The 27,227-nt window shown below is 39.1% G+C and overlaps 1 protein-coding gene across 8 annotated transcripts in view; it reads right to left on the bottom strand.

Annotated features, from left to right (window-relative positions):
- The window catches only part of WDR7 (WD repeat domain 7), a 375,792-nt gene that overhangs the window by 59,599 nt on the left and 288,966 nt on the right, over positions 1-27,227 (bottom strand). For all 8 annotated transcript variants that reach the window (XM_028480810.2, XM_028480811.2, XM_028480813.2 and 5 more), the window contains one exon: positions 13,707-13,806. In XM_028480810.2, coding sequence (XP_028336611.1) covers positions 13,707-13,806 — 100 coding nt within the window. The remainder of the gene's footprint in view (positions 1-13,706; positions 13,807-27,227) is intronic.

Genomic DNA, 27,227 nt, shown 5'->3' with positions numbered 1-27,227 from the left:
TACTCCTTTGCAACCTCGGTTCCCAGCATAGCAAAAACTTCACAGTCCCCGGAACGCACTCTAAGCTAAATAATGTCTCTGTGTTTCTGTTTATCCTCTTTATCCTCTCTCCGAAAAGGTTTCTTCCTCCCATGTGCCTGTGGGACACCTACTCAAGACTCAGCTGACAAATGGACTTATTTACAAAACAGAAATAGTCACAGACATAGAAAACAAACTTACGGTTAGCAGAGGAGATAGTGTGTGTGTGGCGGGGATAAATTAGGAGTTTGGGATTGACATAGACACACTACTATATATAAAATAGGTAAACAAGGATCTACGGTAGAGCACAGGGAACTCTACTCAACATCTTGTAATAACCTATAATGGAAAAGAATCTGAAAAAGAATGTATACACACACACACACACACACACACAAATATGTATAACTGAATCTCTTTGCTGTGCACTTGAAACTAACACAACATTGTAAATTAACTATACTTCAATAGAAAAAAGAAAATTATTCTCCCGCCCACGCCATACACAAAGCCTCAGCTCACATATCACCTTCTTTGCGGATCTTTTCCCGTCCTTGCCTCCTACCTCCCCAGGCTTCAGCCTTTCCTTCTCTGTGGCATGCCACATCATTCTACTGTAGCACTGAAACACTTGATTGCACTTACTTGTTTCATCTTTGTCATCTCTACTCTTTTGTAAACACCTTGCCCACACGAGTACTCATTCCCTTCTGCATTTCAGAGCGCCATGGCGCCGTGCATTGAAGGTATTAGGATCTCTCTAACTGACTTCTAGTTTTGCCGACTCTTGGGGTTAAGCGATACACCGTACCCCTCTGTGAGACACCCCGACTGCCGCCCACCACGTGAGGGATGCCGGCGGTTAAGAGGCCCCCTAGCTACTGCTCTCACCGGGTGAGCTCTGGGACCCAGAGCCAAGGAAAGCCATGCTAATTCTGCTTGTCAGTGTAAACAGGTAGTTGAATTAAACACCATATAAAACTATAAGAGGGGGGAGACTGCTTTAGAAAGACACGGACATACACACACTCATGAAATTAGGTGAAAGTGAGACAACCGTAAAAGAATGGGAAAAGCATAAACATCTAGGATTATACTCCCAGACTGCTTTCTGAGTACCTTTAATTTCTCAATCTACTTAACGAAACCAAAGCTGGTGTGATTTAGGAAGAAAAATGTTCTAGAACTATAATCAACGGACCAATTATAGAAAGGAAAGGCCTTGGTCTCACGTTAAAAGAGATGGAAAATAAAATTATCTTTATGGAACTTAAAATGAGGTGTTTAAGATATATACCATTTTATATGATTCCACACTTGAGCAAGAGCTTTGACTACCTGAGCAACTTCTGAGGCTGACCTGTGCCAGATAAGAGGGCTTTTGTGTTACCTGTGTATCCTCCCCGACTAGACGTAAGCTCCATCACGAGCTCTATTTGAGATAGGAGCCATCAAATTTTGACAAGCTCCTTTGAATCATTATCAACATTTCTTTAGAACCTATCATGAACTACAGACTCATGTCCCTATTATATATGTTTTAGAGTACTTATGATTCATATTTATTCAATGACTACTATATGCCAGACTTTAAGTACTTTATATATCAAGAGTGGATATAAAGAATACAAGGCACCGAATCCAGAATGCATTCAATGTACTGTGATTCTCCTACCTAGTATTTTTTAATTTTCTGGACTAAATACATGTAGAATCTATCTATCTATCTATCTATCTATCTATCTATCTATCAATAGACACTCGTATTTTCATTTTTTATGTGTTGATAGAAAAAAGAATGGCTAGGAAGGAAATTGAATGGCGTTGAGAAGTATAGATAAAATGTGAATTTTGAGAACCAAAATTCATTTCAGTCTACTTAATGCTTTTGCAAGGATGTTGAAATGCTTGTAATAACTGTTGGGTTTGGAAACAGCTGAACTCTCTACCTCATGTATTTCCAATGACAGATATTACCAAGAATTAAGTTCTTCTCTTGGGGTAAAAATCTTAAATACTGCCATTCAAAGTATAACAGGGATGTAAGAAATACTCAGTGAGTGACGGGGCAGAGAGACAACAGAAAAATATACCTCTACTCAGTCCATTAAAATAATTCTTTAAAAACTGTTAACCTTTCAGGAGAAATGACGACCTAATTTCAAGCATTGTCCCAGATATCTGTTTCCCTTCCTAGAGGTTCTTCTCCAAATAGCATTTTACTTTTAAAATGGGAAGCTTGTTGGGTAATTCTTCAGCACAGCATCAGGAAACCATTGTCTTCTCCAGCCATTCACCTTATTATCACCCCTGATGCCATATTTCTGGCTGTTGCTCCCAAATGTCATAGGAAGCACCTGCCATAAGACCAGTTGCTGAAAAGAACAGGAAGAAAATGCCTAAAATGTCGGCCCAAGTACTGTAGTCAATTCTCACTGCAATTTTTGCAATCATCACATAAGTACCCTTGATGTATAAGCCTTATGGACTTCTGCTCAGTGAAAACAGTGCCTGAAGCTTCAAAAGTCTGCCTCAAAGGAACATCAATCTTATTGTCCACCAGATCCCTAAGGCCCACTGCTCCTCTTAAGTAGAAGTAAAATCTTTGTTATTTTTAGAGAGAAGACATTTTTCTCCACACTTCTATTCATATGGGTGTGTTTGCTGACATTGCTGCCGAGCCTGAATGTTAGCTTTCTTCCCACAGGTAGCAGCCTTAGAGTGCTCGCCAGAATTAAACGTGTTCGAGAAAATCAACCTGGTGGATTTCCATCTGAATGATTTGAATCCCACTCTGAAAACATTTTCATATCTTGCCAAGCCCACTTTTCCTAAAAATATTACTTATGGAAAATGCCAGCATTCAGTTCTTTCTTTACATTTTGCTAACACCATGTAAACTTTATTTACAACATCTATGTTACTGAGTTAGCATTCAATAAGTCACAGAGGGAATTCCCTGGTGGGGCAGTGGTTAGGACTCTGCACGTCCACTGCAGGGGGCACGGGTTCCAACCCTGGTGGGGGAACTAAGATCCCACAAGCTGCGTGGCCCTCACACAGAGAAGAGGTGTCTCTACTTACCTATTGGAATGACTGCTTTTCACCTAAGATTTGTACATTTCTCCGGGTAATGTCAATTTGAAGATTGCTGTAACGTGAATCACTCCCATACGATGGGGAAAACACCTCTCAGGTTCAGGTTTTGATAAGCACGCTTCCACCACATTTCTTCTTCTTCTGGGCTTTGCAGGTGTTGCGCCTTCTGCCTGGAATCATGGCCCTGCCCTTCCCCTCCCTGCTTAACTCCTATAGTGAATGGCTCAGTTCTGACGTCCTCTCCTTTAGAAAGCCCTTTCAGACCATCCTCCCTGGACTCCTAAACAAAGCCGTGCTCATGTCCCTCCTGTGCTCTCCCATCGTACTCTAGACGGCCCTGCTGGAAAGGACAATCACAGTATTTCAACTCCGGGCTTATGTCTGTCTTCCAGATCAGAGTATAAATTCCTTGAGGGATTTTATAAGAAACAGTTCATATTTATTTATTTTTACCCCTTGCACATAATACGGTGTCCGATACAGAGAAGAGTTATCATAAAATCATTTTTATTTTCCTTTTTTATAAATAAAATAAGTGATAACTCATGAATAAATGAATAAGCAGTCCATGGTCCAAGATGAAAAATACAGAAGGCAAAACAGACCAACTGTGGAGTTCCATTTTTTTTTTTATGAGAATAATTGCAGTTCAAGAGTCATTCTGTTATTCACAGGAATATTAGGGAAAGTATGAAAAAATGAACGTGCATGAACCGTGGGAAAGTAGTTTCAAAGCATTCTGATAATCAAATGCACAAATCTTTGGGCCTAGCACTGTGAATCCAGGAATTTACCCTAAGAAAATCAGATAGGCATAGAAAGTTATATAAATAAGGCTATTCAATGTAGCACTGTTTATAATGGTGAGAAACTGGGGGGAGGGGACTTAAATGTTAATTGATAGAGGATTGGCTAATGAATTCTACACCTGTGTACTGGAACATTGTGTAGTCATTCGAACAGATTAAAATAGCCCTTCAAACTTAATATGTCCAGAAAACCTAAGTCCTGACCTTCATCCCACACCTCGCCTGCTTTTCTCTCAGTCGTTAATGGCACCATAATCCATTTAGGTGCTCAAGACTCAAACCTATGAGTCACCCTTGAACTCTTCCTTTCTCTCACCACTGCCTTTCCCTGAACTTTCCACACCCTGCACCCTACATTTGAACCATCATCAAGACGTGTTGGCTCTACTTACAAAACATATCCTTTATGTGTCACATTTCTCCACCACTACTGTAACAACCCTAGTCCCAGCTCAGCAGCTATTAATCTTTTAAAATAAAAACAGATCAAACCAGTTCCTGTTTTTAGGATCTATCCTACAGAGAGAAAAGCACCAGTATATAAAGATGCTCACTGCAGCTTTGTATGTATGAACACAGAGCTGGACTTAATGTGAATACTTCATCAACAGAATAATAGTTTTATAAAGTATTTTACATTTTGTAAAGAACATGTTAGATCAATGGTATTTGACCTGGAAGTTTAGCTATGATGTACTATTAAGATTTTTTTTTTTAGGCTGCAGAGTACTATGTCTCTTGTGATTCCAAAGTTGTGAAATAAAGAACAAAAGCCTTTCAAAAGCAAAGCAAGCAAAAAATAACTGTTAAAAACATCATATATTTCCAATCATGATGCTATGAAACTAGAAATCAACTATGAAACAAACTGCAAAAAAAAAAAAAATCATATAACATCATATAATTTCCTCACTTGAAATTCTCTAATGGCAGCCCATCACACTGAAATAAAATCTGAGATCCCCACCCGAGCCTTCGTGATCAGATCCTGCCTTCTTATCACACCCCATCTCAAATCTATCTTCCACTTGCTCACACATTGAATGCCCTTTGCGGTTGTCTGTTTTCTGTCCCCCAAACTTTCCAATGTTATTCCCACCTTAGTCGTTGTACTAACTGCTCCTTGTCCTTATAATGCTCTTCTCCTAGATGGTCACATAGTCTCGGGTTAAATGAAACCCCCTCAATGCGCTCACCCCTGAGCGCCTAAAGTAGGTACCCGTCATCCCTTTGTATTATGATCCCACTCCCTGATATTTTCTTGTCTCCTCTCACTGAATAGAAGCTCCCTGAGGGCAGGATCCACACCTGCTTTATTTGCAACTAATAGTAGGCACTACTTGCTATCATTGAATGAGCTATATGGACTCACAGGGAGAAATGATACATTGTTAGGTAAAAATAAAACAGGTTGCAGAAAACTATTATATTATTGGGGAGGAGGGAGGGAATAATATTATTTGTATACCACAGAAATAAGACTCAAAGTATTTACAATAAATAGCTAAACAAGAATTAACTCTAAGGGACAGGTTTCAGTGGACTTTAACTCTCCACTTTAAATATTTTGTTATTGCTTGGGGTTATTTTTTAATAAGCATGAATTACATTTATAATCTGAAGAAGCAATTAATAAATTTCATTCATTTTCCAGAGAAAAAGAGAGGTTGACTTGCTCCTTCACCAGCCGCTATGTATCTTCCTCTTCCCTTGCTCTCACGTAAATGCTAATCATTCAAGCATTATATCTGGACTTCTCGTAAGGGGGCATGGAAATTACAGAAATTACTCAATTTCGACTGGCCAGGTATCAGTAGGTCATTACTGCCAACGAAAACAAAATAATTCCTGTAAGAAAATAATTGTTACAGGAAGCTTCAAAGCTTCATGTTGAGAAAGAGAAAGAGAAAAAAGAAAGAAAGAAAGAAAGGAAGGAAGGAAGGAAGGAAGAAAGACAGAAACAACTGGGAATTGGCCACAGCTTGCCAGATCCAGAGATAAAGCAGAAGGAAAAAATTTTCAACCCACTCCAAATAAGGTAACAACAATCCTTACGATCCTAACTACCGTTTTCCTTTGAGTTATAAAGGCAACCATCTAAGCAGCATAAAAAGGCTTGTAATTTATACAAAGAGGTAAATTTATAAATAAACTAGACTGAATTTCAACAGAGATATGTAATGAAAGGATAAAGAATAAATGATGTGCAAATAAGAGAGAATGAGAACATTCACAGCTATGCCTGTTGAAAGCAAGAGAAACTACAGAGAAAATTATGCTGCCTACCAAATGAGAAACTGAAAATAATAAAATGGCTGACTCACTGACCTACTCTTTCCTATATTAAAAAGGATGCTGAAGAAAACAGATGTGGAAAATTACACAGTAATAAAATCCTCGAAGAAAACCCAGTGGTGGTTATTTAATATAAGACTTTAAATATATACAAACAGATGGGCCAAAAACTGGAATATGCTGGCAGTTGAGAATACCATATTTAAAAATCAGCTTCACTCAGAAAGATTCTAATAGAGCAGTAACATGAAAAGTAATATTTGTAATGATTTCAAAAAATTACTAAAAAATATATCAGTAGAACAATAGATTAATGCTATAGAAAAATCAGGATAGACAAAAGAATAATTATTAAACTTGGATGGTTGAGGACAGAACAGTAAGTATAATCTTAACTTCGCTAATTACTTGGTTTGATATTCTACTCATTCTACTTTTAAGATTTATCAAATTGTTCTGGAATAAAAAGCGGCCAAAAAAAAAAAAATCCTAAAAAAGAAATTGTAATGGATCTAGCTGGTGTGAAGTCATGTATACCTGAGCAGGAGGAAACAGTTCAGGGCTGACTGATTTTGTCTTATTTAACCAATGACTAAATAATAATTATGATGGCTAACATTTTTTAAGTACTTATTATTGGCTGATGTTTGCTTTATATATAAATATATTCTTTTAACCTTTACAACATGATGCTAAGATGGTTATTGTGTCCATTTTAAAGATGAAAAAACTAAAGCACAGAGAATTTAAGTACAATGCTCTCAGCCTCAAAGCTAATAAGGGCTGAGCAAGGATTTGAACCCAAGGCAGTCTGGCTCTAGGATCTGCTCTAAGACTGCCTTCCCTAGTAAATAAAAGGAAATAAATAACTTGCTAATAGAATTTAATATTAAATTTGGTATATTACAAATACCAGCAAAGAAACTGCATTTATCTGAGTCAGAAATATGGATACAAGAATTTGAGACGGCCACATAACTTACAAGGGGTATAAGGAATTCAGAGGATGGTCAGAAATAAATTTCAATAGAACCATGAATAAAAAAGGAGCCAATATTCACTATTTTAATGTGACTTATTCTCAGCATTTTTGTTTACCAGGAGTGCTTCACCTATGAGTACACAGTAACTTTATATATTCGGTGAGGTCAGACATTTCAATATAATGTAAAACCCAAGGTAATGGGGAAGGGGCATTTCTTGAAATCTTCACTGTGTTTGCAACAAATCATCCAACAGCCCAGGCTGTAGACCTGATTTGTCTCACCTGCTCAGAGGAAATGGGGTCAATTATAATGTATGAATTCTTAGCCAAAGTCAGGAAAAAGAACAGATAAGTGAAGAAATCTGTACTCTGGGCAGTGGAGTGGTAAGAATTAACATTAGGATACCCCAAGAAATTAAGAAATGTAGCTAAGGACATAATAAAAGGAAAATCAAGTCAGGTGGTGGTGCTATGGAAGTGAAAGTAGAATTTGAGAGAGAGGGAAACCAGTTCTACTAAACTACACTAAAGGGGCAGTGGGCCCATTGCTAGTGGTGTGGTGAGACAACCCTAGTGTGTTGGAGTGTATGATTTCAGTCTCTCTGTCAAGGTGGAAACTAGAAGGTGTGGGGCAGAGGGGGTGTCACAGACCAGAGAAGTACAAAGGTAGGTACAGTAAGGGTTATGAAATGCATTTTTTAAAGGCATCAGAAAGGTGGATTTACCATGAAGCTAAGCTAATGAAATATATATATATATATATTTATTTATAGTTTGTTTTTGTTTCATTTTATGCAGGCCTCTGATTTATTTTTTCCTTAAATATTGGGTTGGCCAAGAAGTTCGTTCGGGTTTTGCTGTAACATCTTATGAAAAACCTGAATAAACTTTTTGGCCAATCCAATAGAAGTCTTCGAAACTATATATGCTGTAGACCCCATGCCCTGGAGCCTTAATGAATGAAACAGATTCTCCTCACAACGTAGTAAGTCTAGTTCTCAGAGTTACTTTGCAGTTGAGGACGAATGGGAACAAGGGAAGAGGAGGCTGACAGGAAAGCAATGAGGCAGTCGTCCTCATATTCCATAATCGCTTTAAGGTAATTGTGGTTTTTCTGATTTTCTCACTAGTTTAGTTAGATGCTCAGCAGATGCCTGTATATAACAACATGACTGGACCAGTCGGTGAGGTCTTGCTGGTTGAAGAATGAAGGTACGCCGTGCTGGGCAATGATGGGATAAATTAAGGTTTAAAGACCAGTGAAAATGGATCTGAACAGAGCTTAGGGTTGCTTTCAATACCATGGAATTAGCAAAGGAGCAGGGCAGAGGACATTCAGGAGATAAGGGTGAAGTAAGTGGACGAAATAACCTGTAGCCTCCTTCTTTCCACGTGGAGTAAGGCATCTGTAAGGCCAGAGGAGCTCAGCCTGCAGGCTCATTGCTTTTTACAGCATTAGGCTGTGTGATGGGGCACATGTTAGCATTCCAGAATCCACCTCCTGCTCTATCTATAACGGATTAGAGTGAGACCTCAGTTACTACCATTCTATAACAATCAATCTTCACTTCTGTTTTTTCCGTCATTATCTGACCCATAGCAGGCCTGGTCATGGTCCACTACTAAAATATAGGTATATTTTCATGACTCACAAGAAAGAGGTTCTCTGTGCTATTTCTGAAAAGGCATTCTATTAACCTTTATACAGAAACAACAAGTTGATGAGGGGTTACTGACATACTAAAATGTAACTATATCCAAATTACAAATATATTTTTGATAGAATTGAGGCATACTTTGTTTTCATTTACCATGTCATATTACATTTCTTACTCTATTTTTCACTCCAAAGACTCAGGGTGTTTTGTTTGATCAACATGAATGAATTTTATTGTGCAACTACTATGTAGCAGGCACTAGAAAACACGGGGCTTCAAAAATGAGTTCTTTATGGAATTTACTTAAAATTTTCAATAATAAAATTCTTTTACTAATTTAAGATTTAGATAAGACTTTGGCCACACTTTCTTCCTCTCATACATCACTGCCTTTTTGGTAGCGTTATGTCAAAGTAAGGAAATAAGTGCCCAGATTTACCAAAGTGGATCAGATACCACCAAGTAACACAACCCAAACTTCATAAGAAAAACTAGCTAACGTGAACCTAAGAGAATCTTGCACAGAGCCAGCAGTTATTATTACAAAGAACGCGTCCAAAAAGGATCGGAAAATCAGAGACAGATAATATCAAGTCTGCCAAATCAAAGGTAAATATTGTTAGAGGGAAGATTTGCATTGCTGATTTAACCAAACACACGCTTGAAGCTCGAAGGATTCATGGAACCTACTTAACCTGCTTATCAAGAATGCTGCTTTCCCAATGCAATTTAAAGCACTTCATCAGGAGTTACATTTTTTTTTTTTTTAATTAAGCAGAATTCAAGTCAGGTATATTCCTAAATTGCTAGCAGTTGCCAAGTAGAAACACAGTTAGCAGCACAGCAGGATTTTAGCTATTGAACTGCCTCAAAGTTTCTGATTTCCATAATCAGTGGAGGTTCAGCCCAACACCACAGGCAAGAGCTGCCTTTAGAGAGGAAATCTACACATGGCCTACGGCAGTGCTGCCCGACTTTTCCACCAAAGCTCTCCTAACTAAGGGGTGGGAAGTCCTAGCCCTGACGGTCTACAAACATTCTGAGGTCTCAAGGTTTATCTTCAAAATCTCCACAATTCATGTAATTTCACTGCGATGTAACGTATTTCCAAGTTTATTTTAATATAACCAACACTTACTGAATACTACTTGCTAAGAATTTTACATAAATTACCTTACTTCTCACAACAATAGGCCCTATTTCTATCACTATTTGTGTGTGTGTGTGTGTGTATGAGTGTGAGTGTGTGTGTGTGTGTGTGTGTGTGTGTGTGTGTGTGTGTGTGGTACGCGGGCCTCTCACTGTTGTGGCCTCTCCCAGGCGCAGGCCCAGCGGCCACGGCTCATGGGCCCAGCCGCTCCGCGGCATGTGGGATCCTCCCAGACCGGGGCTCGAACCCGTGTCCCCTGCATCGGCAGGCGGGCTGGGCTCCCAACCACTGCGCCACCAGGGAAGCCCCTCTATCACTATTTTGTAGTGAGGAAACTTCACCTCAGAAAAGTTAAGAAATATTCTTAAGCTTATGAAATGGACATGGGATTTAAGCCACACAAGTTTCTATTTGTTCTTCTCCAGTATATTACACTACACTGTTTTAAATCACTTTTCAGTTAAATGAGTTAACCCTCCTCTAGTTGCTTAAGTCAGAGGTCAGCAAACCTTTTCTGTAAAGGGCCACGTAATACATTTGATAGGCTCTGTGGACCATATATGGTCTTTGCTGGCTACTACAACTCAGTTCTTCCACTGTGGTGTTATAGCAGCCATACACGATCCTTAAACGAACGACGTGGCTGTATTCCAGTAAAATTATATTTACTGAAACGGGTGGCAGGCAGGTTTGGGCAATAGCTTGTAAACTCTTAATATAAGTAAAATTCCTGTTCCAGACTGAATGCATATTTATCTTGTGGTTTTGTATAATTGCCTGTACTAGTTTGAGAACAGGTCATAAGAAAACTGATTAAAAAAAAAAAAAAGAAGCCAATGCCAAAAGGTAAGGGAAAGAGATTTGACTTTTCTATCTATCCTTTACCAGCTATTTTAATGATGATGACAGGGAACCTATATGTTCCTCCCCCTATTCCCTCAGCCATGGGTCCTCTGCATCCACTGGGCCCGGGGACATTTCCTCAGCCTCTGGCATCCTGGACAGGCCACAGAGGGTCTTCCCATCACTTGCAACTCTCATCATGTAGGTGTTGCCCCTTATCTTTCCACCTAATTGGAATCTACCCCTGGAGTCCAGTGAATTTACTAATTATCCCTTCTACATCTTTTATGTCATATCTCTACGTCTTTGCTCATGTTAGGAAAATTGTCCCACTCTCTCTGTTCACTGATTCCAATAACTAATTCAAAAAATACTTTACTACATTCCTAGTTCAAAATTCCTAGTCCTTTGATTCACCTCTAAAATATCATTTTTTGAGCATGCCAACTATACTTGTGTATTCTGTTTCAACTGTCGACTCACGTATTTCAAACACTACAACACTAATACCATAAAAGAATTAAGAGAATCCCTTAAGAGCTCATTGTCACTGGATAAAACTGGTAACTGGCAAAAGTAGTTAAGATTGATTTTAGAGATTTAGCTTTGTTTTTATGCTCTGAATGATGAGAGTAAAGGGTAACCTTCTCTTTCACACAGAACTGGAAGGTAAAGGTTATTCCATCGTTCGACACTAATGACAGTTTGGGGTATCAAAATAAAGAAGCTGAGGTAGAAAAATATCATGGGGAGACTGAAATGTCTAAGCGTAGTAAAATAATGTACAGAAAATAAAATGCAATATGAATGACATTACAAATTCCTGTTAAGAAAGAATGTCATTGACTGGTAAGTGTTTCTTAAATAATTTCGTTAAAAAGAATAAGATATTCAAATTATTCACGTTTCTTGCATGTTACCAAGATCTTCACTGAGACTACGCAGGAGGAAAAAACTGTCAGGAAATGTATGCTCAGGACAGTCTGGTGCTTTCTCATTAGTTCTTCATTACTGTTCTTCTTTCACTCCTCTTTGGGTTTCGTCACCATGCTCACGCTGTCTCACTCTTCTCTCTGTTGGTGGCAATAGTGTCCTCTCTATGATTTCCTCACTTCAATTTTAAAGAAAGTTGAAAAGGTCCCCTTATTTAATTTTTTTTTGTCTTTACCTTGTTGCTGTTTGTGGCTTATTTCTCTCAAGTTGGCTAATAATAATATGCAGTTGACCCTTGAATGACACTGGATTGAACTGCGAGGGTCCGCTCATACTCAGATTTCAATAGTAAATACTATAGCTCTACACCATCCAGGGTTGGTTGAATCCCCAGGTGCAGAACCAGGGATACGGAGGAACCAGGGGTCAGGAGGGTCAACTATAAGTTACATGTGGGTCTGCACCTCTAACCCCGGTGGTGTTCAGGGTCAAATGCATTCCAATTTTTAAAAATTGATTTACCAAAAGAGATTCTGAAAATGTTGTTTGAAGAATCTGTCTCTCTTAGGAGAGAATGTTATAGACAACATGTAACTTCATTTTTAAGCAAGTATACAGAGTGGTTTCACTGCTCAAAGTGAGAGTTCAGAGTAAAGAAATACAGTCGCCAATGAGGAGTGAATGTCTTTTAAAGAGAAAAAATCACGCAAAGGATATTCAATAGTTACATCAGTGTGGCAAATGATACATATTCCACGCACTTCCAGGAAATGCACAATGCACACCCACGCCTTAGAGCCTCTGAGAAGGCCTGCATAAAGAAATGTGTGAAATTCGAACAGTACCCCCAAACTTGTCTGACCCCTGAAACTTTTACCCCCAATACCTGTTACCAGCTCTTAGAACTATTTCACGGAAAACCGCCAGAGACACTTTTGGAGAACTAATTAATAGTTTATTAAATTTAAGAGGCAATTTAAAATTTAGCTACATCCTGATGTATTTCTTCATATTCCTTCTGGAAATTCCTAATACAGTTGAATATATCAATCTAATACTACAGTTGAATACAATTCCTAATTCCTGATTGAATATATCAGCATTGATAGATGCTACAGGGAAAAATAAGAAGTTATGACTTGGAACTATTTATCAATGACCACAATAAATTCACAATGATCAGGGTGGAGCCTAGCCCTGCTTTTGCCATTAACTAACAGTGTGACTGTGGGATAGAGATTTAAAGTCTGGGAGCTTCGATTTACTTATAGGTAAAGTGGGGCTAGACTTGCTCCATTTACCCAACTGGTACATTCGGAGAACGAAGTGCTCAAGATCAAGACCGAGAAGGATTTCTCATAAACAATGAAGTTTTATAAAAGCAGAGAAAGTTATAAAAGTATAAAAAAGGGAATATATTTCAAATAGAGCCTCAGTTTCCTTACATATCCACACTAAATGCCATTATGATTTCTGCCTTTCTTGAACTCTGAGTACTGTCTTATAATCGCTAAAGATCTCACTTTACATAGTCAGAAAACTAATTTTTGTTTAGCCACCAATCATAATAATGTATCACCAGTGTCTTTCAGAAAACATGTGGCAAAAATAAGAAATTCAGAAAACTTTGTTTAAAAGAAGAAAAGACTTACTGCAAAGTGGTTTGTGAGTAGTACGTGCCACCTTACTCAAGGCTCTATTACGAATCCACCTGTGGCAGCTCGTCATTCCCAGTGAATAAAGACAGTAGGGGGTCTATATTCTCTGAGTCCTTCATTAAACTATTGATCCCTTTAGCATTATCCATAATGTTCCAGCAGCTCAGCACGCCAACTGGTGAAGTGCTGGTCTCTCACCCCTTTCAATACCTTGCGCACTTTACGGCGAGGAAGTCACAATGATTTATTTACCTGACTCTTTCCAGTCCGGATGTCGTACAGGGCCACTGAACCATGGCGAGCTCCAACTGCTATTCTGTGATTCCGCTCATAATAGCTGACCATGTAGAACCTGGGTTGAACATTTTAACAACAAAAAACCCAAAAAAACAGGTGAGATGACCTGCACGTCAAAGTGGATAGCAACACATTTCAAAGATTAAAGCCAGCTCGGGTACATACTTTTAAATAACTCTATGTAGATCTGTAATTAATATATTGAGATTTTTCAAAAATGTTTCATTGTAGTAATTCTTAAAATCAACTGAAAGGAAAATGATGCAGAATACCGCTTAGGCCTGCTAATGAAGATTTTCAACAGAAAACAACTTCTTAATTACAAACACCCTTGAATTTTGAAACAAGAGATAAGGGTCACATACAAAAAAGATTAAACATGAAAACTCAGTTTTGCTACAGTTACTATTCTGCAAATATTTCTATTTGAATAGAAATAGAAAAGATGAAAAGGCTTACATAGTCAATCTCATTATGTTCTCATGGTTTATTACAGTATTAAGGAATGCAAAATACTTTCCAGCAGAACAATCATAAAAAAGCTACATAAATATTAAGCTTAAACGTTCATATCAATAATTTAGAATGCAATTAGAAAGTTATCCACCAAAAAGTTATCTGGCAAATTCTCTAGAGTTTCCACACTTATCAGTTTATCTAAATGATGACTGTGACTATTGGTAGTATAAATAAGCATATTTGGTGATTTGGCATTGCATGAAAATAGGATTTAGGGAGGAGGCCTTGAAGGTCAAAAAAGGTGGATTTATTTTTGTTTACTTTTCTAGATTAATTTTCATGATGATCAAGTATTCGAATTCCTGATCTACGCCTTGTTATGATTTAACGGCCATATGGCTAGAGCCTGGGAAGGTAAGAATAAAAATTATTAGAAGTGTAAATAAGGTATGATTTTATGTCCCCAAAGAGTTTTGAATATGCCTTCCCATTATCTAGTCCTATTGTCTCAGTGAGCATTACCCAGATAAATAAGTGGCCTACCCTCAATATTTCTGAGGATATTACATCAATTCTACTACACACTCCTTGCCTTTTTTCTCTTTGATTCCCTGCTACTAATCTAAATTTTCTGCTATTATTTTTTTAAAAGACAGGATGGGGAGGCAAAACGAATGACAGAAAAGAAAGATCATTTCTCTAATGCTTTCTTGAGATTGATATACAGTAAAAAAACTAGTAGGGCATAGGACTCCATTTCTGAAATTCTGGTAAGAGAGGCAGAGAGAGAGAGGGAGAGAGGGAGAGAGGGAGAGAAGATATTTGTGAGCATTTTGAAACCAGGGACAGTCTGACAAAGCCATTTTGGCATTAACAGACATTATGACATTCATACGTATTTTATAAATCTGGAAAACAAGCTATTAAGTGTTTAAACTTTTTGTTTGATACTTATTACCAAGTAATGGATTCAACAATACTTCTGTCCTATCCCTAAGCCTCACCCAATGAGGCAACTTTTTTCCTCTTCAGTGGAAGATGAATGCTTCATTTCTAGTTACATGAAAGATACTACTTTAGGATGTCCCGCTGGTTTTTGCTGTGCTCAGGTATGGGATGTTCTGTTTGCATACAGGTTTGAGGGAAGGAAGGGGAGTGGAGGCTCCTGACACATATGAGGCTTCCCCACTATTAAGTGGTTAGTAAAAAGTTTCTTAAAAGCTTTTCTTGTCTAAAGCATCCTATTACTGCCCTCGGTAGAGAAGGCAGGAATCAGCAATCAGCATTCAAAATTTAATGTTTCCATACTCAAAAATAAAAGAGGTTTAGAAGAGTTTAAAAATGTTTACTATTTTGTTATTCAATAATGACAGTGGTCTAAGTATTGGGCACCACTATATATCTATATGTATGCCTATGTCTACATCTAAACACACGTAAGCCCACACAATTTAAATCCTATTAGAGTAACATGGAATATAATAGCTAACAAATGTTTTAACAAATATCTATTCTGTGCAGGTTAACAGCCACAGGAAAATAACATTTCCAGAGGTATTTTGTTGTCCACTATTAAACTTTGCACAGACATAACAGTTGTATTGCCCAAATCCTTCTGCGAAACATGAATATAATTACCCCTCAAAATAATCCTCTTCAAAGCAAACCGTTGGTAAAATACATTTATGTTGACAAAATTTTACTTAGTTAAACTCGAATCTAAAAGTTTTGTTACATTGACCATTTTCTATGCTCTGGATATCAACCTTCTATATCATCTACAGACACCATTATTTACGGGAGAAAAAAAGATCAACTCTATTCTTGGTATCAAATCTTTAGTCTGCCTGAAAGGACCATATATTACAGGTCTGCATTTTTCATTCTTTGCAATTTACTACTAGACTAATACTCCTAAAATATCTTAAAGAATTCTGGACAGTGAAGGTCTCGTGGCATGTTTTTAATCTTTGGATTTCTTGTGAACCTTTTTATTTCTTTAACAGTCTCTCTTTTAACAGAGGAAATCCAAGGTATGTATGCAGTCACTTCCCAAGTATCCACTCTGGGGACTGGCTGCAGTGAGCCTAACTCTTCTGAGGGTTTCCAGAGCCCACCATGCACCCAGACCGCTCTTCTCCTGAAACCAGTTCTCCACTGGGGGGCTGTCAAGATTTAAGGATGGTGAGATACACATTACTTGACCCTACCCCAAAAAGTATCAATGGATTGCAGAGCAGGATGCATCCTAGTTTTTAAGACTATTCTAGTCTTGACCTGATCCCACATGGGAGCCTTGAATTCCTCCAAAATTTGGGGGGAGGGCTCTCAGAGTAAGGGTTCATCTGTGCCGAGCCTTCTGGAAATGGTATCTCAGTCTCTAGTGCACTGCACTGATAACGTGCACTGGGCAGTATTTCTTGGGCAACAACCTGCCACGAATCTTTCTGTTATACTTAAGTTACAACAATGGTTCTCCTCTATTCAGCCCACAACAAGGAAACTGTTAAGTCAGAGGAAACATTACCACTCAAGTATATGAAAGACGAATAAAGTGGAATTGAATAACGTTGCAAAATGTATTTCTTGCTGGGGCTGCGGTGGTCATCATCCAAAAATTTTAAAGTCACTGATCTCCTTGCTTTCATTCCTGTCCACGTGCAGCCAGAGCGATCCTTTTCAGCCATAAGCCAAATCACGTCTCCTGTGTGTTCACAACCGTCCTTCAAGACTCTGCGTGATCTGGCCCAACACCTCTCGGACTTCCTCTTCCCTTTGCTCGCTCTGTTCTGGTCATACTGATCTTCTTACGCTTTCGTGAATATTCCAAGAGTGTACCCACTTCGGAGCTTAACGTTTGCTATTCCCTCTGCTTGAAAATCTCATCTGCCTGGTATCTCCAGGGCTTGTGCCCTTGCTTCATTTAGGTCTCTGTCCCAAGGTTATCTTGATAAGGAAGGCCTTTATGGGCCATCCTATTTAATACAGCAGCCTTTCCTCCACTATTCTTGAGTCCGATATCCTATTTTTTCTTCATTGTACTTATCATCTCTTTGATATTAAACAGTAATTTTTTGTTTATTGCTTTTTCCCCTCCATCAGAGACTTTTTTGTTGAATGTATGAATACATAAACAGGGTCCAATCAAGAAGCATAGAGCAGTACAAAGTTTAATGCTGTAAGAAGTCCAAATCACTATGCCTATCCTTCAGTGACTACTTTATAAACTAGGCTAAACATACCAATTTTTAAGACCACTGAATATTTCATAAGGTCTAAAATAATAATTGGTATAAACAACAAAGGAAATTAAAACTGTCTAAAAAAGTCAGGCAGAAATCAAGAAACAGAAAGCAGCCCCATGACCCTTCTAAAAAATGTATTTTCAATTGAGACAAACAATTGCAGATTTACAAAAAGATATCTGTAAAGGCCCTTGAAGTCTGAGTACATTAGCATGAGACTGACAGTTGCATAATGGAAATTATTTAATTATGTCTTAGGGAACTAGAAAAGATTATTTGGTCTGAAACTCAAGAAGGCAAATATAGTCTAAATAATGATACATACAATAAAGTATGTAGTTTTGGTATAAATGTTCTGGGAATAAAATTATTCCAAGAATTTGCCAGGTATTTATATAGGCACACATAAATTTCACTGAACATGGTATCACACAAAACATAATTAAAAGAAATAATCACTTATCGATCATTATTAAATACTAGAATAGGTTATTATATTTCTCCAAAGCATATTTGTGACATCAACTCCTCAGAAGTAACACACAACAGGGTGCCACCCACCCATAACTGTGTGGTTTATGATGTGAAACACAAATGTGTATTGGGTCCACGCTGGGGCGGGATCCTGGAGCAAATCATGTTGCTTAAGAGTTTGCCAAGCACCCAATACCTAAGTCTAAACAACTTTGGTATTCTCTACTTATAGTCTCCCTTGAATTAATGATCTTTTTAATTTTTATTAAAAATGGCCCTCAAATAAGAGAAATTTGTGTGAAACTTAAAAGTCAATTTGGGGGCTTCCCTGGTGGCGCAGTGGTTGAGAGTCCGCCTGCCGATGCAAGGGACGCGGGTTCGTGCCCCGGTCCGGGAAGATCCCACATGCCGCGGAGCGGCTGGGCCCGTGAGCCACGGCCGCTGAGCCTGCGCGTCCGGAGCCTGTGCTCCGCAACGGGAGAGGCCACAACAGTGAGAGGCCCGCGTACCACCCCCACACAAAAAAAGTCAATTTGGAAAAATATAGGAAGAGGAAACATGCAACTCTCAGCAGAGATATGATTTAGGAGAAAGACAGAAACCTGTAAAACCACTTTCTCAACTATGACTTTGATACTATGCAATGATTTCAGAATGTTAATACCGTATATAGTGTCCTTGAGCATTAAAATACAACAAGGAACACTCTTCAACTAATCCAAAATTCATCTCCAGCTAAAATGAACCCCATCTAAAGGAACAGAATGTATGGGCTATAAGTACAATTTATAACTAGTTTTAAGTCACTAACTACTACTGAGGACAGACTGTGTATCAGGCACTGTCCTGAGAACTGGTATATGTATTTCCAGGAGTAGTTGAAGTATTAGGAGCAATTCTTATCTAGTTGCTTTTACATATTCTTGATGTTGATTTAAAATGGTTCAGAAACTTTGGACTCTTTGTTTAAAAGGTATTAAGGCAATACGCACTTGTAAAAAACCACCACTAACATGTATGTAGTAAAAAGTAAGTCTTTCCTCTCATACCCCCTCCTTCACCAAGGGTTAATTACTGTTAACAATTTGGTGGATCTTCCCAGCGTTTTCTAATGTTTATTACAAAAATAGTATCATATTACATCTATTACTCTACAACTTCCTTTTCTTCCCTCAATAGTTCATGGAACATCCTCCCACATCAGTATACATGAATCCACGTCACCCATTCTCACACCTGCATTGTACCCCTGTGCATTTATACTCCATTATTTAACTCTTCCCTTTCTGACATTTAAGTTATATTATACATAGATCCTTGTATACGTAGGTGAGTATTTTTGTAGGATAGATTCCCCAAAGCAACATTCTGGATTAAAGCATACACCCATTTTATTTTATTATTTTAAAAAATTTATTTATTTATTTATTGGCTGTAGTGGGTTTTCGTTGCTGGGTGCGGGCTTTCTCTAGTTGCGGCAAGCAGGGTCTACTCTTCGTTGTGGTGCACGGGCTTCTTACTACGGTGGCTTGTCTTGTTGTGGAGCACGGTCTCTAGGTGCACGGGCTTCAGTAGTTGTGGCACGTGGGCTTCAGTAGTTGTGGCTTGCGGGCTCTAGAGCTCAGGCTCAGTAGTTGTAGCGCATGGGCTTAGTTGCTCCGTGGCATGTGGGATCTTCCCGGACCAGGGCTCGAACCCGTGTCCCCTGCATTGGCAGGCGGATTCTTAACCACTGCGCCACCAGGGAAATCCAAGCATACACACATTTTAAATTTTGATTACCTTCAATTCCCCGTAAAAGAGTGACCCCACTTGATATTATCAAATTTTCTACTTTTTTCGCCAATACAAGGAAAAATTGCTATCACATTTTTGTTTTAATTTGCATGAAATAACTTTTTAGATTGGTTCATTTGATTGCACTCTGCAGGATATGCACGCAGATTTTTTACGTTAATGAAAACAAAATTTATTTAAAATCTAACCAACACACTGCATCCCTTTATTCATCGTGCACACTAGATGAGGAGAGAGACTCCTCAGTGTCCATGATGTGCTCCCAATAACCCATGGACAAGATCTGAGCGCTGAACACAGGCAAAGCTGTTCTGCAGGAAGGAACGGTAGGCCTTCGGTAGTGGAGCAACGTACAGTTTGACAACAAGAAGGTACCAATGACAACACCCTTGTCCCGTTTTGGCCGGGATGGGATGGGAAAGAGCTCTTCTGAGGGCCCCCACGTGAGGAGCCACGGCCTAAAAGATTCAGGAGTCGGTTCTCAGAGCACTGCTCAACAGCCCTCAGGGATGTCAGAGCTGCAACCAAGGTGGGGGGGCGCTTTGTAGAGGAGGAAAGAACTTGCAGACATGTTTGTACACCTCCCCCGACAGAACTCTGGGTCTCCATGCTGCTAATACGTTTGAACGATTCAGAGACACGAAAGTGGCTTTGGTGAAGGCATCAGCTCAAGGGGAGCTGTGTTAGTTTTGGGGGGTGTGAGCAGTGGAGGGTGGGGGAATGTTTCCTAGAAGTGCTTCATTCCAGTGACGGGCACTAGTTCAAAAGACAAAATGTAAAGAGACCTCATTCTGGAATGGTGATGGACACTGGCAAATTCCACGTAAGCGTCACAACTTCCCACTCAGCATCTTGCACACTGTAAATCAATAGATGTTGCCTGAACAACACCACTAAGTATTTAATTGGTGAACTACTTTCCTTCTGAGAAAACTTGCTATAGGCATGCTGTAGCTGGGGTGTTAGAAGGAGAACTGGAAGCAGAGTTTCTGCAAGGAAAAATACCATGCCTGTTGAGGGTGTACTGTATGATGGCTGAGAGACACATCTCTTATCACCTGACTCTTCCACCTACTAATTGTGTGACCTTGAGCACATTAGGTAACTTACCTATGCCTCGGCTTCCTCATCCATAAAATGGGAACAATAATAGCACCTGATATAATTGTCATGAGGACGAAATGAGTTAATACATGTAAAGTTCTTAGAACCATTCCTGGCACATAATAAGTACTTACTATAGTAAGTACACACTTTAGTAGCTATAATAATTATCATCATCATCACCATTTGCATCTCTGAATATATACCACAGAAAGGATATAAAAGGTGTAGTTGTTTTGCTATTTTCCTAGGGCAAGTAAGTGCTAATAACATGCTAATAAATAAGGGAAATGAGTTCCCCCAAATATTTTAAACTTGCCTATTTCGTAAACACTTGTGATTTGCAGATATAACCTGATAATAACAAATTATCTCAGTTTCAGCTTAAAGTTGCTAATACAAATGATATGGACTTTGGTTTGAAACTCTTCTCTGTATCATTTCCAACAGTGTGAAAATTTAATATTCTTTCTGTTATACAGTGAAACGGAATACTTCCGGAAGCTTTAGAGATTTGTTTTTTCATCAAGAACTTTAATATTGAAAGACAGTCGTCTGTTGGGGAGTTTTTAGGACTAGGGATATGGACTAAAATGGCTTTAGAAGGAGTTCTACTCATGTGAGTATAGGAGTAACATCTATATTTATTATAAAAGGTATCCTATAAAATAGTAACTAATTTAAGAACTTTACTGGAAGTTAGGATAGACACTGTTTTACATCCCATTATTGTTATCATCATCCAAGATAAGCACAAACTAAAGATTTGGAGGAGTTTTTTTAAAAAAATGAGCTCATGCACTGTTCTAAGTAGACAGTATTCATTTTCTTACTGGATTTTAAGTGCCCATTTAGAATGAACAGAGCTGATTCAGCTTTTCACTTGAAAAGCAGAATCAATCAGTCTGTCTACATAATAACAAAGTTTAAGAAAAGGTAATCTATGTCTGAAAATACAGACTTTTAACTCTTTGTCTGGATTTTTTCTCCCATTCAGTTCAAAACTTTAAATACTTATTTTACTCTGAATTTTTTGTATCTTATCTATGTTATAGCTTTAATGTTTTCCCAATGATTTTTAAAATTTGAATTATTCTAATATAGTACATCCAATTTTAAAGGAATACACACTGTAAAAAAGAAACAGAGACTATGGAAAAATAAACAGTTAAGAAAGGAAAGTTATCCTTTACGACAAACCCCCTCCACCACCCGAGGTAACCATGAGAAACACTTTGGGGTGTGTCTTTCCAGACTTTTCCCCCACTTCATATATATATCTGCATGTACATGCCTGAATATCAATCCTTAAATACAGTTTTCTGCTTCAAAAATGATTTTATTTTACATACTTTTCTGAAACTTTGCTAGTTTCTCTTTAAATTTATCTTATACTGGCATCTTTCCACGTCAGCAGAAATGAACTGCCCTCATCCTTTTTAATGGCTGTATGGTATGCCACTGTGCCAGTATCTTTCAATGGAAGAACTGTTGGTAAGCAATAATTACATCTAGAGGATGCTGGTGAATAAAAGTGTTTTAACATAAAGTACATTTTCTATGAAAATCATATTAAAAGGCCAATTGAGAGATAATCAGTTAAATCCAGGAAAACTATATAAAATACTTTAAATTTCAATGTCTATACTATAAAGACTTAGGTGATTTATCCATTTACAGTAAATTAGAGAAATTTACATCCTGAGTTCTTTAAAGTTAGTTTCCTCCTTATTCCTACTCCTGTTTTTTAATACCTACTAAGCAGCCCAAGTAGCTGAGACATTAAATATATTGCTCGGGTCTATGATTGAGAATTTCTTCATTCTTCGCAGTGAAATATGCAATGGGAAAGAAATACACACTATAATTTTTGCAAAGTGATCATTGATTCATTGGTCAGAGATGTATAATCGCATTTAATATGGTATTTCATTCAGAGACAGCCAATTTTGCATATGGAAATAGCTTAGGGTTTGCAGTCAGAGGATTTCTCTGGCTGATAAACAACCACTCATCTTTTTTTTTTTCTCTTTTTCTTTTTTATCATTTTTAAAACATTTTTATTGGAGTAGAGTTGATTTACAATGTTGTGTTAGTTTCTGCTGTACAGCAAAGTGAATCAGTTACACATATACATATATCCCCTCTTTTTTAGATTATTTCCCCATATGGGTCATTACAGCTAAAACATCACCAGTCCTCCTTTTAATTCCTGTGCACACCTGCCAGGTCCCTCCTTTGTGTTCCTCCCATCACAGCACCTGGGAATCTTCTCTGCATCCTGGATACCCTTCTATCATGGTGTTGCGACGTTTCTCTGATTTACCACTCTGTCTCTGCCAAGCCAACTTTAAGGCCTTTGAGGGCGGGGATAGACCCTGACTGACCGGATGGAGCCGAGCGGCCCACACTGGCCCAACCTAGCACAGTGCACAGAGGTAGAAATAAGTTTGGCCTTATTCAAGGAATAGAAAAAAGACTGATGTGCCCTGAGCATAGTGGATTGAGATTGGGACTTGAAGAATGCCTGACACATTTAATAGGATAACATCTGTAATGTAAGCCCAATGATATGCAGTTTTGCTGCCAGGTGTCATGTATCACGGTACTGTGGGTAACACTAAACATCTAGGATTCTTTAAGGAGGCCCCCTTCTGGGGCCAGAAGCATTGCCATTTGAGGAGAGCCAGGAATCCCCAGAAAAGTGAAGAGTCCTTTAGAGTAAGTAGAATAAATTTCAGGATTTGTACTGAGCCTCAGAAAAACTAATCCCAGATCTTCCTGTCTACCCTACCTTCTCCCCAAGTACTGGATCCTAGGAAAGGTTATGACTTCGGGATACAGAGGATGCAGAAAACAGAAGAGTTTTCAAGAAGAAGTAAGTTTCATATTTCAGTGCAACCAAAGGTTCCACTAAATCAGAGGTTCTCCACCAAGTGTGGTCTGTGGATGCCTTGGGAGCATTATGCTCCTATTGGGAAGTGTGTGAGATCAAAACTATTTTTGTAAAACTCCTGAGATGTCATATGATCTTTTCATTGTGTTGAACTGGCACTGATGGTATACAGTGATGGGTAAAACTGCTGGTACTTCAGTCTGAATCAAGGCAGTGGCACCAAACTGTACTAGGCATCATTATATACTTCACTGCCATGCACTGGTAGTAAATAAAACAACAAAGTGTTTTCACTTAAGAATATCCTTGATGAAGCAGTAAAAATTATTAATTTTATTTAAATTTTGACCCTTGAGTACATGCTGTTTTATTATTCAGTGTGACAGAATGGGAAGTATACATAAAGCACTTCTAATGTCAACTGAAATATGATTGGTGTCTCAGGGGAAAACGCTTGGAAGACTGAGGTGCAAGCTTAACTAGCTGTTTCTTCACTTTCACTGAAAGTATAACCAAAAGAGAAACTATGATTATTTGGACTTGGGTATTTGGCAGACATTTTCTTGAAAATGAACTGCTTTGTTCCTGTCCAGGAAAGCAACTGACAGAAATTGTTGCCAATGATAAAATTCAAGCTTTCAAGTAGAAATTTTGGAAAATAGAATCTGGCTTCCCAATACTCACTGACTTTTTTTTATGAGATCAGCAGGGATATTAGCAAATAAGAGGTTCTGATATTGTGGATTGCAACGTGACAGTATATGGAGAATTTACATATAATTCAATCCAAGATTTTCCAAAGACAAGTGCATAATGTTATAAAATCATGTATGGGTGAAAGACACACTCAAAAAACCACTCAAAGACCCACCCAATGGATGGAACGTAACAGTATGAAAAGTTCATTAAAATTACAGATTCCACATTGCAGCTAACCTTTAAAAAACGACTACATGTTGAGTTTTGGTGAACTACCAAAGAAGATGCAAAATTATTTTAAAAGGCTATTGAAATATGACTCCCTTTTTCAATTATATACCTATGCAAGGCCAGATTTTCAACATAAACTTCAACTAAAACAACATATGGCAACAGATTAAAGACATGTGCAGATATAAAAATCCATCTGTCTTCCATTAAGCCAGACATTAAAGAAATCTGCAAAAATGTTAAGCAATGCTACATTTCTCAGCAGTTTTTTGTTTTGGCAAGTAGTTATTTTTCATAAAAATAAGTTTTTATATCAACATGAATTGAGTTTTTTATTAAGTCAATAAATATTATTTTAAAAATCTCAGTTTTAATTTCTAATATATTAAAAATTTATAGATGCAACTTTTATAAACAAAAATTCTTCAGAGTCTTCAATTTTTACGGGGTTCTGAGACCAAAAGTTTGAGAACCACTACACTCAAGTTTGAAAAACATTTTTGGCAATCAAAAAGTTGTTTGGAGGATTTGAGAAGATGGCAGAAAAGTAAAACGTGGAGATCACCTTCCTCCCCACAAATACATCAGAAATACATCTACATGTGGAACTGCTCCTATAGAACACCTACTGAACACTGGCAGAAGACCTCAGACCTCCCCAAAGGCAAGAAACTCCCCACGTACCTGGGTAGGAAAAAGAAAAAAGAATAAACAGAGATAAAAGAATATGGACAGTACCCGCACCAGTGGGAGGGAGCTGTGAAGAAGGAAAGGTTTCCACACACTAGAAGCCCCTTCGTGGGCGGAGACTGCGGGTGGCTGAGGGGGAAGCTTCGGAGCCACGGAAGAGAGCGCAGCCACACGGTGCGGAGGGCAAAGCGGAGAGATTCCCAAACAGAGGATCGGTGCCGACCGGCACTCACCAGCCCGAGAGGCTTGTCTGCTCGCCCGCCGGGGCGGGCGGGGCCTGGGAGCTGAGGCTCGGGCTTTGGTTGGAAGCCGGGAGAGGACTGGGGTTGGCGGCGTGAACACAGCCTGAAGGGGCTAGTGCGCCACAACTAGCCGGGAGGGAGTCCGTTAAAAGTCTGGAGCTGCCGAAGAGGCAAGAGACTTTTTCTTCCCTCTTCGCTTCCTGTTGCGCGAGGAGAGGGGATTAAGCGCGCCGCTTAAAGGTCTGGAGCTGCCGAAGAGGCAAGAGACCACTGTTTCAGGGTGCGTGAGGAGAGGGGATTCACAGCACCACCTAAACAAGCACCAGAGACGGGCGTGAGCCGCGGCTATCAGCGCGGACCCCAGAGACGGGCATGAGACGCTAAGGCTGCTGCTGCCGCCACCAAGAAGCCTGTGTGCGAGCACAGGTCACTCTCCACACCTCCCCTCCTGGGAGCCTGTGCCCCCGCCACTGCAGGGTCCCGGGATCCAGGGACAACTTGCTCCTTTTACCCCGTCCTGTCTGAGCGAAGAACAGACGCCCTCAGGCGACCTACACGCAGAGGCGGGGCCAAATCCAAAGCTGAACCTCAGGAGCTGTGCCAACAAAGAAGAGAAAGGGAAATCTCTCCCAGCAGCCTCAGGAGCAGCGGATTAAATCTCCACAATCAACGTGATGTACCCTGCATCTGTGGAATACCTGAATAGACAATGAATCATCCCAAATTGAGGAGGTGGACTTTGGGAGCAAGATATATTATTTTTTCCCCTTCTCTTTTTCCATGTGGATGAAAGACTCTTGGTGCTCCAGCCAGGTGTCAGGGCTGTGCCTCTGAGGTGGGAGAGCCAACTTCAGGACACTGGTCCACAACAGACCTCCCAGCTCCACGTAATATCAAATGGCGAAAATCTCCCAGAGATCTCCATCTCAACACCAAGACCCAGCTTCACTCAATGACCAGTAAGCTACAGTACTAGACACCCTATGCCCAACAACTAGCAAGACAGGAACACAGCCCCATCCATTAGCAGAGAGGCTGCCTAAAATCATAATAAGGCCACAGACACCTCAAAACACACCACCAGACGTGGACCTGCCAACCAGAGAGACAAGATCCAGCCTCATCCACCGGAACACAGGCACTAGTCCGCTCCACCAGGAAGCCTACACAACCCACTGAACCAACCATAGCCACTGCGGACAGACACCAAAAACAACGGGAACTACGAACCTGCAGGCTCTGAAAAGAAGACCCCAAACACAGTAAGTTGAGCAAAATGAGAAGACAGAAAAAAACACAGCAGATGAAGGAGAAAGGTAAAAACCCAGCAGACCTAACAAATGAAGAGGAAATAGGCAGTCTACCTGAAATAATTCAGAATAATGATAGTAAAGATAATCCAAAATCTTGGAAATAGAATAGAGAAAATGCAAGAAACATTTAACAAGGACCTAGAAGAACTAAAGAGGAAACAAGCAATGATGAACACACAATAAATGAAATTAAAAATACTCTAGAAGGGATCAACAGCAGAATAACTGAGGCAAAGAATGGATAAGTGACCTGGAAGATAAAATAGTAGAAATAACTACTGCAGAGCAGAATAAAGAAAAAAGAATGAAAAGAACTGAGGACAGTC

The sequence above is a fragment of the Physeter macrocephalus genome, chromosome 19 (genome assembly GCF_002837175.3).
Source record: "Physeter macrocephalus isolate SW-GA chromosome 19, ASM283717v5, whole genome shotgun sequence".
Lineage (NCBI taxonomy): Eukaryota > Metazoa > Chordata > Mammalia > Artiodactyla > Physeteridae > Physeter > Physeter macrocephalus.
The sequence above is the reverse complement of the archived record's forward strand: the minus strand, read 5'-3'. Positions and strand labels throughout refer to the sequence as shown.